The sequence below is a fragment of the Stegostoma tigrinum genome, chromosome 24 (assembly GCF_030684315.1).
Source record: "Stegostoma tigrinum isolate sSteTig4 chromosome 24, sSteTig4.hap1, whole genome shotgun sequence".
Lineage (NCBI taxonomy): Eukaryota > Metazoa > Chordata > Chondrichthyes > Orectolobiformes > Stegostomatidae > Stegostoma > Stegostoma tigrinum.
The window spans coordinates 45,336,780-45,349,994 of NC_081377.1; the positions used below are offsets into that span (position 1 = coordinate 45,336,780).

Genomic DNA, 13,215 nt, shown 5'->3' on the forward strand with positions numbered 1-13,215 from the left:
GGGTTATAATCTCTGGATTACTGCCTGAGCTACGTGCAAATTGGCATACAGATGCGAGAATAAAGAGACTAAACTTGTGGCTAAAGGAGTGGTGTGGGAAAGAGGGTTTCATTTTCATGGGGCACTGGAATTAGTATTGGAACAAGAGGGATCTGTGCCACTGGGACAGGCTCCACCTGAACCAAGCTGGGACCAATGTTCTAGCAAAAAGTGTAGATGGGCCTGTCAACAGGACTTCAAACGAGAAAGTGGGGGGAATGAGGAGAGGGTAAGACACCATGAAGTATAATGGCCAATGGGAAACAAAGTATCAGGTAAAAACATGTGTGGGGGTGGATTCAAATGCATGGAAAAATATGAAAAAAACGACAGGAAAGTAGAACTCAGGAGAGGATATTAAAGTGTCCAGCACGCAAAATAGGACAACAGTGTTTGGAAAGGTTTAGGAATCAAACTTCAAGCACATTGGATAAAGGGATGACAATGAGAAGAGGGTCAGTCAAGCAGGACTGAAGGTGTTGTATCTGAAAATACGCAGTGTACAAAATAAGATAAATGAGCTTGTGGTGCAGATTGAAACTGGCAGGTATAATGTGGTGGGCATCATGGAGACGTAGAGTAAAGGGGACCAGGACTGGGAACGAACTAACCAACCAAAGATATGCATTCCATAGAAAAGACAGGCTGGTAAGCAGAGGGGGTGGCGTTGCCTTATTAGTAAGAAATGAAATTAAATCAAAAGGGTCAGGTGATGTATATTCTGTGTGGCAGAATTGAGAAATGGCAAAGCTGAAAAAAAAAGCCATAATGGGAGTTAGGTACAGGCCTCCAAACAGTAGTCAGGATTTGGGGCACAAGATAAGCCAGGAGATAGAAAAGGTGTGTAAGGAAGGAAGATTATAATGATCATGGGGGATTTCAATCTGCTGCTGTACTGGCAAAATCAGGTTGGTAGTGGATCCCAAGAAAGGGAGTTTGTGGAATGTCTATGAGTTTGCTTTTTGGATTGGCTTGTGGTGGAGCCACTAGGGAACAGGCAATTCTGGATTTGGTGTTGTGCAATGAGGCAGCCTTGATAAAGGAGCTTAAGGTATAGGTACCATTAGGAGGCAGTGACCACAACATGATAGAATTTACTCTGCAATATGAGAGGGAGAAGGTGGAATTGATGTAACTGTATTTCAGCTGAATAACATGAGGGAGGAGCTGGGCAGACTTGACGAGGAGAGGAGCAGGTAAGATAGTGGAACAGCAATGGCAGGGGTTTCTGGGAGTAATTCAGGAGACACCGCAAAAATTCATCCTTAGGAAAAAGGAGGATGCAAAAGGGAGGAAGTGGCTGACAAGGAAAGTCAGGCACAGCATTAAAGCAAAAGAGAAAGCACGTAATGTGGCGAAGGGCATTGGAAAGCCAGGGGATTGGGAAGCTTACAAAGACCAATAGAAGACAACGACTAAAGAAATAAAGAAGAAAGAGAAGATTAAGTATGCGGGTAAGCTAGTCAGTAATATAAAAGAAGATTGCAAGAGTTTCTTTAGATATATAAAGGAAAAAAGTGAAGCAAAAGTGGACATTGGACAGCTGGAAAATGACGGTGGAGAAGTAGTAATGGGGAATAAAGAAATGGATGAGAAACTGAATAAGCGCTTTGTGTCAATCTTCACGGTGGAAGACACGAGTAACATGCAAAAATTCAAGTGATTTGCGGGGCAGAGCTGAGTGTGATGGCCATCACTAAGGAGAAGGTGCTAGAAAAACTGAAAGGTCTGAGGTGTATAAATCACCCGGACCAGATAGACTATATCCCAGAGTCCTGAAGGAGATAGCTGAAGAGATAGTGAAAGCGTTAGTGGTTATCTTTCAGGAATCACTGGAGTCAGGGAGGGTCCTGCAGAATTGGAAAATCGCAAATGTACCTCCCCTGTTTAAGAAGGGTGTAAGGCAAAAGATGGGAAATTACAGGCCGATTAACCTGTTGGTAAGGTTTTGGAGCCAATTATGTAGGATGAGATTTCTGAACACTTGGAGGTGCATGGTAGAATAGGGAAAGTCGGCATGGTTTCATCAAGGAGAGGTCATACCTGACAAATCTGTTAGAATCCTTTGAGGAAGTAATGAGCAGGTTAGACCAGAGAGAGCCATTGGATGTTATCTACCTGGACTTTGTCAAGGTGCCACACAGGAGGCTGCTGAGTAAGATAGGGGCCCATGGTGTTAGAGGCAAGGTGCTAGCATGGAGAGAAGATTGGCTGTCTGGCAGAAAGCAGGGGGTGGGGTTAAAAGGGTCTTTCTCAGGATGGCAGCCGGTGACGAGTGATGTTGTGCAAGGGTCAGTGTGGGGACCACAACTTTTCACTTTGTACATTAATGATCCAGATGAAGGAACTGAGGGCACTCTGGTTAAGTTTGCGGATGATACAAAGACAGGTGGAGGGACAGGTAGTATTGAGGATGTGGGCATGTTAGGAGAGTGGGCAATTAAGTGGCAGATGGAATACAACGTGTGTAAGTGAAAGGTAATACACATTGGCAGGAAGAAGACATGAAGCTTGTCCTTTTTAGTAATCCTTCACAAACCAATCACCCAGCTGTCTAATGGAGTATGGCAGCATTTATTGTACTCTTAGTGGAAAAGAATATTAATTGTCTGTTGTACTGGGAAGCTGAGAAAATAAAAAAGGGTAATTAAAAGCACCTTAAATACTGAAACATTGTTACTGGTATAAGTTATAGATACAAGTCTGTATCAATGCGATAATCTAAAGGAAAGCCTGTACAAGGAATATTCGTAGAAAAGTTTGCCTATAGAATATCATGAGATAACAACCCTCTTAGGGACAATATATGATTAAAGGTGTTGCAAAGAACAGGTCGTGGATTGATCTGGGCAGTGGTAAGGAAAAACCAAAAGAACTGTGGATGCTGTAAGTCAGGAACAAAAACAGAAGTTGCTGGAAAAGGTCAGCAGGTCTGGCAGCATCTCTGAAGGAAAAAACAGAGTTAATATTTCGGGGTCTGGTGTTTCGAGGCAGGGTTAGCAGAGCTGAAACGTTAACTCTGATTTTTTTCTTCAGAGATGCTGCCAGACCTGCTGAGCTTATCCAGTGCTAAGGAAATATTGGAAAGCAAAGAGATTTCCAAAATATATTCGGTTGATGGACATTCTCTGATGTTATTCTGTTTTACAAAAAGGTGTGTTTGCTCCAAGGAACTATTGGAGCTCCTCGAAGAAGGGTGCCAGTGTTATGAGGAATTATAAGAACATGGATTTTCCTCATTTTGTTTGGGTCATTTTATGAATAAACTTTTTTTGTTGAAAGGAGATGGGGAAACGTGGAAAGGTTAGTTGTATCAAATATGAAAGCATTTTTTTAACTGGTGATAAAGTAAGGTTTGGAAGAAGAAATTATTTTTGCTTAATTTTGTGTTTGTTTGAGAATTATATGTTTATAAAAGCTTTATTTATAGAGAAGAATTGTTAATATTTCAAGTAGTTAGGAAGTGACTGGGGCTAATCAATTGATTAATTGACTGGATAGAGGACCTTTGGGGTGCAGTGTAGTGTCCCTGCCTCTGAGCCTGAAAGCTTACATTCAAGTGTCCCCTGCTCCAGATATGTGCCTAATATAGCTGAATATATATCTTTGGTCTCAAAAACAAAGAGAAAGTAACAGTGATTTGGTGGTGGGAAAGTCATTCAACCATGTGCAATATAGCTTACTGACATTAAATAAATGACTTGGCAGAGGGCCCTCATCCTATAGAGGTTGTGTCTCTGCCACAGAGCAAGAGACCTGAGTTCAAGTGCCATGTGCTCCAGGATTCCGTAAGAACATCTCTGAAAAGCTTGTTTAGAAAATATGTAAATGGAAAATAAGTGGGTCCGATGTAGGGAAGGAGCTAGTAGACAGTGGAGTTAATAAACTACAACTATTCCTTGACTTGGTTTTTGTCTCACCCACTAAATTAGATCTGAATTGACAACCAACAGCCCATGGACTGCGGTGGTTCAAAAAGGTGGCTCACCACCAGCTCCTCCTGGGAAACTTGGGTGCTCAATAAACACTTCCAGCAATATCTATATCCCATGAATGTATAGAAAAGATTTGAAACAATAATCACAAATTTCAACCTTAAAAAGCCAAAAGACACTTTATTGTTCTATCCAACGGGGTAAATACGCTAAGTTGCTGCACATATGCAGTTAAAAAGTGTCTTGAATCCCTTTCCCCCCAGCACCCCAACACCAAACACCACCCCAGACTATTGCATAAATAATATCTCCTCCACACTTCTTTTCAGCTCTGAAAAAGAGTCATCTAGACTCGAAATGTTAGCTTGCTCTCTCTCCATGGATGCTGCACGAACCTCTATAATCGCCAGTATTTTTCATTTTCGACACAGATTCCAGCTTCTGCAGTAATTTGCTCCTACCTTGAATTTTTGGGACTTATTACTCATTGCTACACCGTTTCAGGTGATGGTGTAATTGACTGTAGAAAGTTACCAATGCTGACAGTGACTGTCACAAAGGCTCAGGAAAACTGAAAATCACAAAGTAGCTAAGCAGAAACATGGCTGTTTGAAAATTCTTGATTCTTCGTTCCCTCATAATAATAGAACTGTCATCCATAGCTTATTCTACATTGGTATAATGAGCAAAAACCCATCCCCTTAAAACAAGTGCAGTTCCATTTTACCCAGAGATGGTTGCAAATAGATTTTAGAGGAAAATAACAAGAAGGAGGTGAGCACAAAAAATCATGACAAATAGAAATTTGAAAGACAATTTGTAGCACATGTGATGCACTTAACTGAAATAATTGTAATTTAATTTTAATCTTTATTATATTGTCACTAGTATAATCGAATTGTTATGAAGACATTAAACAGTGGCATACATCCAAAGAACAGTATGATTATGTGGTTTATGCGTACAACTGAAATGATGTTTTGTCTTCCCTCTGGGCCAATCTGTAATTAAACAAAGTACAATAAAAAGATAATTGTATGGAGAAATACCACATAAACACGAAACTAGAAAGCAACTTTAAATACTATCCCAAACTTTTCAGATTCGATGAAGGGATGACCATTTTTGCTGCTATTTTCAATTGGTCTCAATCTTCAGAAATGATAGAATTATTGTGGTACAGAAGGAGACCATTTGGCCCTTTGTGTCTGCTCAAGTTCTCCAGATGAGCATTTCACTTAATGCATTTTCCTGTCTTTTCTTCATAAACCTGAATTTTGTTTCTTTTCAAATGACAGTTTAATTTCCACTTTTATGCCTCTATTGAAACTGCCTCCATCACACCCTCGGACAATGCTTCCCTGACTCCAATGAATTGCTGCATGAGGAAGTTTTGCTTCATGCCTCTTGAACTTATATTCTTGCAAAATGTCCTGAAGAGTGAAAGATGGAAAGCTTTGACAAAATGTGTCCTTTATCAGCAAAATATAATTTTTTATACCTTTTGCTTCATTTGTCAATTACTTTAAATCTGTGCCCCCTCATTCTCAATCCTTTCATAAAACATAGAATAAAGGAGCAAATGTAGGCCATTGAGACTGCTACACCATACAACTTGATCATGGCTAATCATTCAACTCAGTCCCCTGTTCCTGTTTTCTTGTTATACCTCCTATCCCTTTAACCAATGAATTCTGTGTAACTCCTTCTTGAAAATATTCAGTATTTTGGCCTCAGCCATCTCCTGTGACAAAGAATTCCACAGGCTCAGCCTCTCTGAATGAAGAAATTTACATGAACTGCGGTCCTAACTGGCCTGCTCCATTTCCTGTGGCCCCTGCTTCTGAACCCCCAGGACACTGGGAACATTTTCCTCTGTTTTAAATCTGAACAGAATGTTCATGACTTAAACAGATCTCCTCTCAGCTTTCTCCATTTGAAGGAAAAGAGCCCTTACTTCTCCAATCTATCTTTATGGTGAAAATTCATCTCCCCTGGAATCATTCTCGTGCATTTCTTTTGTATGTTCTCAAATGCCTTCACATCCTACCTGAAATGTTATGCCCAGAACTGGACACAATTTTCCAGCCGAGGGCAGAACCGCACTCCCTTAGAAATCAACACTCAATTCTCAGACCCTGTCACTGAAGGTCAGCATCCAATTTTTATAAACAAATAGCATGTTTTGTTTTATTCCCATTGCTTGTGCCTTGTAGATGGTGGACAGGCTTTGGGGAGTTGGAAGATGAGTTACTTGCGTGTCACGGTTTACACCATAAAATAGTGACTATAAATTCAAAAGTATTTCATTGACTGGTATCTTCCTTTAGGATGTCTCTACCTAGCAGGTGCTATGTAATTAAAAGCCTTCCTTCATTTGAATAAATTGTATGTTTAGATGGGCCCTTGTCTGATTGATAGACACTTCTGCTGATACCTGTCCTGGAGGCAGAAAGCTCCCTTTTCTTTCAGCTGTAGCGCAAGAAAGAGCAGTGCCTTTCTGATTTCTCCATGCTCTTTGCTCTCCTTCACATGCTTCTAAGAGTCCACTTTTATTTGCAGGCAGCAAGACGACCAGAGGACATTATATTCCTCATGTCAGCTAAAGGGAAAAAAAAATCCCATCCCCAAGGATCCTCTGCCTGAAATCGGCAGCTACCCTGAGATGTTCCAGCATTTCCAACATTATCACTGGAAATTTGTTGGCCTGACTGCCGAGAGGGAAACAAAGTGAAAAAGAAACAGTAATATTTGGAAATAAATATAATGGTCGGATTGGAGTACTGTTCTGAGGTATACAAAACTAATCAGACCAGGTCTGAAATAATGGGAACTGCAGATGCTGGAGAATCCGAGATAACAAAGTGTGGGGCTGGATGAACACAGCAGGCCAAACAGCATCTTAGGAGCACAAAAGCTGATGTTTTGGGCCTAGACCCTTCATCAGAAAAACAAATATTCTGAGTCCACTTGACTCTTCATGATGAAGCTTTGCTGATGAAGGGTCTAGGCCCGAAACATCAGCTTTTGTGCTCCTAAGATGCTGCTTGGCCTGTTGTGTTCTTCCAGCCCCAAACTTTGTTATTTTAGACCAGTTCTGAAGAAGTGTTGACTGAAAACAAAAGGTGCTGGGAATATTAGCGGATCAGGCAGCATTTATGGAGAGACAGCAGCTAATTTTCTAAGATAACAAGAGCTGGATAAACACAGCAGGCCAAGCAGCATCAGAGGAGCAGGAAAACTGACGTTTCAGGACTGGACCCTCCTTCAGAAAAATGAATATTCCAAGTCCACATGACTCTTCATGAGAGCTGATGTGAAGTGTGGAGTGAGCATTATTTATATGCAAGAAGTGACACTGGACTCAAAAGCTCTCTGATGAAGGGTCTAGGCCCGAAACGTCAGCTTTTGTGCTCCTGAGATGCTGCTTGGTCTGCTGTGTCCATCCAGCTCCACACTTTGTTATCTCAAAACATTAACACTGTTTTCTCTCCACGGATCCTGCCAGACCTTTTGAGTTTTTTCCAGTAATTTTGGTTTTACTTTTCAGTTGCAATACGCACAAGTTTTACTGTTTCCCAGACTCTACCCCTTCAGAGGGTAACTCTGAGCATGGGATCCCAACCTGAGCCTAGGGTGTCCCAAACAAAGGGGCAGGGACCCCAGATCCAAAGAGACCCTGCTATACGCCACCCTTTCCATCCCTCCCTGGTCCAGCCGCAAGGCTCAAAGCCAAGTTGTCCATTTCCCACAAATGGCCCATTCATTGATGGGAGTCCTTCAGAGCCGCAGCGCGGATTGGCTGCGCCTGGCGGTGATGTCATGGGAAACCTGTCCGGAGCCCCGCCCCGACGCCGTGATTGGTGCGAAGGCGGGTTCTGATTGGTTGGGATGGAGGTCGATCAGAGGCAGGTTCCTCCCTCCCAGCTCCCAGTCCCGAGTGGAGCCTGAAGCTGCAGCAGAGATTGCTGAGGGAGGGGAGAGGGGGTGGTGGGAGGAGGGGTGGGGGAGCTGGGGGAGAGAATGAGGCTGTGAGTGGCTGGACTTGTTGTTGCTGCAGGAGAGGGACCCGCATTCTTCAGCATCAAAAGTTGCAGGGTTCTCTTCTCTGGCCTTTCTGAAACATGGTGCAGCAAAGTAAGGCTGCGGACACTCCGAGCGGCGCGTCCAGGGAAGCGGCAGACAGCGGCATCAGTGACATGAGTGCAGCTTCCAGCCCGAATCCCGGCTTCTCCCCGGCTCCTTCTGCCGAATCTCTCTGGGCCAGCGGCTCTGCCAAAGGAGAGGAGGAGGCGAGCTGCAACCCCGACTGGTGCAAAACCCCGAGCGGGCACATCAAGAGGCCCATGAACGCCTTCATGGTGTGGTCCCAGATCGAGAGGAAAAAGATCATGGAGCAAGTGCCGGACATGCACAACGCCGAGATCTCCAAGCGCCTGGGCAAGAAGTGGAAAATGCTGAAGGAGACCGAGAAGAGCCCGTTCATCCGAGAGGCAGAGCGCCTGAGGCTCAAGCATATGGCGGATTACCCCGATTACAAATACAGACCCAGGAAGAAGGTGAGGGCTGAGGCTGGAGCAGGAGTGGACGACAAGAGCTGCCGGAAGGAGACCAAGTCCTTCAAGAAACACAGCCGCCCCCAGAAGGGCAAGCTGCACCCGTCTCAGCCCCCCTTCCTGCAGCCACCCTCCCCATCTCAGACCTACTCCTCCTTTAATAAAACCCAACTGTTTTTCCAAGATCTTCGTTTTCTTTTCTTTAATCTATTTGGTTCAGCGTCTGAAATCTCTTTCAGGTACCACAAGATGTACCAAAGAAGCTACACAAATGCAGCTTATTGTTGTCTTTAGGAGCTGACACGTTGGGCAGTGGCTGGCCGAGAGTTCGGTTAGAGGGATAGTTTCCCGGGAGCCTTTCACAGGTGGAACAGTGAGATCAGGGAGAGAATGGAGTTGAGGATATGAGAATAAATTTGAAGACTATTCAAACGATTCAGAGAGCAGAGTTGATGACCAAAGTGTTCTGAACATGGTGTTTGTTCCATGAAGTTGCAGGGAGGTTACAGTAACACCTTTGTTCCAAAATGGAGAAAAAAGCTGAAGATTCAGCCAATATTTCATAAGTTAGTTTGCTATCAGTTCTGGGCAATTGCTCCAAATTGGAATCTAATTTAGAATCGCAGGATATTTATAGCTGCCTGGGTTAGTCAAGCATCGTCAATTTGAAATTCTTCAGCATATTTAAAAGCTGTGATTAAAAAAAATGAAAAACTTAAAAGATCTAGGAGGTGTAATATGCTGGTTTTCACAATCACAAATATATAGAATAGAAGACTATTCAGTCCACCATGTAAACAGCAGCCCAAAGGAGCAATCCAGCCTGATTGCATGACCTAGCTCTTGCCTAGCATATCTCCAGTTTTTAAATGTCACGAGGGTTCCTGTCTCTATCACCCTGTCAGGTACGTGAGTTCCAAATTTCCACCGCCCTCTGAATAAAAGCATTTTCTCTCCAATCCACTGGAATTTTCTTACCTGAATTGACGGTCTCTGCTTTAGATTTCTCAGACAAGGGGAAAAAGAACCTTCCCACTCTACCTCTAGCCATCAATTGTATTCGCTTAATGTTTATTCATTTGTGACTTGGTTATTTTCTATATAATAGTAATTATAGTTGCCTTTCAGAAGGTGGTGGTGAGTTGCCTTCTTGACCCACTGGAAGTCCATGTACAGTAGTTTGATCCACAGTGCCCTTATAGAAGGAATTTCAGGACTTTGACCCAGCAACACAGAGGGAATGGCAATATATTTCCAAGTCAGGATGGTGAGTGGTTTGGAGCGGAACTTGGAGTTGGTGACATTTTGTCCTTCTAGAAAGGAGTCTTCGTGAATTTTGATGATGCTTTCAAAGAAGTCTGTTGGATAGTAAACACTGCTGCTACTGAACAGTTCTGGTGGATGCTAGTGATTGTGATGTCACATTAGGTGTACTTCAGCCTCTCTGGTACCAGAAAAAGAATCTAGCCTTGTCAATCTTTCTTCTTTAGCTAAAGTTGTCCTGTTCAGGCAACTTCCTTCTGAAAGTTCAAATACAACGTATCTACTATTTCTCCTCTCCTGACGCTGGTTGATACTTCCTCAACAAAATAAAATCAGTTAGACACAACTTCCCTTTCATGAAATCATGCTGGTGCTGCTCGATTAGATTAAGATTTTCTAAATATTCTACTATTACTTCCTTAATAATCAATTCCAATACTTTTCTAACAATAGATGTTAGACTAAACGGCCTATAGCTATTTGCTTCCTTGCTCCCTTTTTAAATAGGAGCGTCACATTGGCAGTTTTCCAATCCTCAGGTGCTCCTGAGTTTAGTTCTGACACCTTATTCAAAGGAAGCATACACAGACACTGGGAAGTAGTTCAGAGGAGATTAACTGGATTGATGCTTGGAATGAACAGGTTGACTTATGAGGACAGTTTTGATGGACTGGTCATCTTTCCACTGGAGTTTAGAAAAGTGAGCGGTGACTTGATTACAACATACGATAAGATCCTGAATGTTCTCGACAGGGTGGATATGGAAAGGAGGTTTCCTCACATGGTCATTCCAGAACTAGGGAGCAGTGTTACATTTTCGGGGTCACCCTTTTAGGGCAAAGTTACCACAGATTCTATTTCTTATGATATTCTCAGCCTGTTCCATAGACCTTGCTTTAGTCAAACTATGACTTCTCCAAGGCCTCGTATCTAATTCTGGATTATTACTTCAAGTTCTCCTCCTCCTATGATTAGAATTCCTTTAGTAAATTCATAATCTTTTACTAGGGCCATGTTCACTTCTAGCTTGGCTTTCAGAACTCACCCTGTTTTTTCATCTTTCACATCCTTACCTCACTTTGCCATCCAAGGATCTTACCTCTCTTCCTGTATCTTGCATAGTTAGTCAACATTTGTATTTCCAAGTAACTTTTCCAGCTGTCCATATAATGATGGCATTACTCCATTCATGGACACTTCTGGCATCTAAGTTACTTTGGTGTCAACTTTCAATTGTCTCTGTATCACTGTCCATATTCAGTCAGCCTCTCATTTGTCATAATTTAATTCTTGTAATTGTCCAACAGATGTGCATAATGTCCCAATACTTTCTGTGACTTGTGCAATCAGTGCCAAATAATTTCAAAGGATGCACCTTAGTAGCTTAACTGCCCTGTTGTAAAATTACTGCTGTTCCATCACTACAAACTTCAAAAACATTCTACTCTTTATATCTTTCACTTTTATGATATGCCATGTCCCTTGGATTGGAATTTCACAAATATTTCACACCTAAGCAGTGCTATAAGGCTCACCAAATGTTTTCTGAAACCTCAGCCTGAAATGTCCAGAAAAAATGGAGCTAATTGTAGTCCCTTCCCAGGCCAAGATGCAATCACTCATTTCTATCTCTATTCTCACCCCTTTTAGTTTTGATTCTTATTTTGTCTTAATAGCTTTCAGGCTCTATCTGGGCAGTCTCACTGCGCACCACTATTCTTTCTGTTCCTGCTGATGTTCCCATTGGCCCACTGGGAATTGATGTTTTCTTTGGGTCAATTTTAAGGCCTCTGACATCTGCTCCAAAAATGTGTTTTTTTCGGAAAATCTAACTCCAGTTAATACTAGACTCTTTATGTGTGACACCTTTGCGCTGGTGAATAATTTAAAGGCAAACACTAAGTTGGTGGTCTTGAAATTTTTAATGTAAATCCTGTCCATATTTCTGAACTGATCAAAGTCTGACTGTGACTCATATGCACTTAACCCATTTTTTTTCATGTATTTTGCCATTATACTGTCATTGCTTGTCAAGGGGAGGTGGTTAAATGCTCGCTCATTGCCTGACAGTGTTACTTGACATAGCACACAAGCCTGGATGTTGTCCAGGCCATGATAACAAAATGTGAGGCTGGATGAACACAGCAGGCCCAGCAGCATCTCAGGAGCACAAAAGCTGATGTTTTGGGCCTAGACCCTTCATCAGAGACCGGGATGGGGTGAGGGTTCTGGAATAAATAGGGAGAGAGGGGGAGGCGGACCAAAGATGGAGAGAAAAGAAGATAGGTGGAGAGGAGAGTATAGGTGGGGAGGTAGGGAGGGAATAGGTCAGTCCAGGGAAGACGGACAGGTCAAGGAGGTGGCATGAGGTTAGTAGGTAGGAGATGGAGGTGCGGCTTGGGGTGGGAGGAAGGGATGGGTGAGAGGAAGAACAGGTTAGGGAGGCAGAGACAGGCTGGACTGGTTTTGGGATGCAGTGGGTGGAGGGGAAGAGCTGGGCTGGTTGTGTGGTGCAGTGGGGGGAGGGGACGAACTGGGCTGGTTTTGGGACGCGGTGGGGGAAGGGCAGATTTTGAAGCTGGTGAAGTCCACATTGATACCATTGGGCAGCAGGGTTCCCAAGCGGAATATGAGTTGCTGTTCCTGCAACTTTCGGGTGGCATCATTGTGGCACTGCAGGAGGCCCATGACGGACATGTCATCTAAAGAATGTGAGGGGGAGTGCAAATGGTTCGCGACTAGGAGGTGCAGTTGTTTATTGCGAACCGAGCGGAGGTGTTCTGCAAAGCGGTCCCCAAGCTTCCGCTTGGTTTCCCCAATGTAGAGTTGTCCAGGTCATGTTGCATTTGGACACAGACTGCTTCAGTATCTGAGGTGTAGCCTGTGATCTGAGCAAATGGTGCTCAAAGCCCTAAAACATTCTCCATTATAATGCTAAGGATGTGCCTAAATGCTTCTATTATACAGGGCACTGACAAGACCACATCTGGAATACCGTGTTCAGTATTAGCCTCTTTATATAGGAAGTATATAAATACATTGGAAGTGGTTCAAAGAAATGCACTAGGCTAATACTGGATGGGCTGAGTTGTCCTATGAAGAGAAGTTGGACAGACTGGACTTGTATCCACTGGAGTTAAGCAGAACAAGAGGTGAGTTGATTGAAATGTGTAAGATTCTGAGGGGTCTGGATAGGGAAGATGTGGAGAAGTTGTTTCTTCTTGTGAGAGAATCGAGAACTAGGATTGGCCTTTCAAAAATAAAGGCTCAACCATTTAAGACAAAAAGTGAGGCGATATTTTTCTTCTCTGGAGTCTTGGAGTTCTTTGGCTTTGGAGCATGAAAAGGTGGTGGAAGCACAGACTTTGAGTATTTTTAAGGTAGAGGTGGATAGATTTTTTGGGAAGCAGGGGGTGAAAGGC

At 43.0% G+C, this 13,215-nt stretch overlaps 1 protein-coding gene across 1 annotated transcript; it reads left to right on the plus strand.

The window, feature by feature from the left end:
- The first annotated feature begins 7,976 nt into the window (after positions 1-7,976).
- LOC125465135 (transcription factor SOX-4-like) lies at positions 7,977-8,824 on the plus strand. Its single transcript, XM_048558297.2, has one exon. It carries the CDS (start codon positions 8,099-8,101, stop codon positions 8,822-8,824), a length of 726 nt encoding a protein of 241 aa, XP_048414254.2. The 5' UTR covers positions 7,977-8,098.
- Positions 8,825-13,215: the final 4,391 nt, after the last annotated feature.

What these genes read in the sequence shown, in the direction of transcription:
- LOC125465135 (XM_048558297.2), top strand. Translation starts at nt 8,099, where the DNA reads ATGGTGCAGCAAAGTAAGGCTGCGGACACTCCGAGCGGCGCGTCCAGG.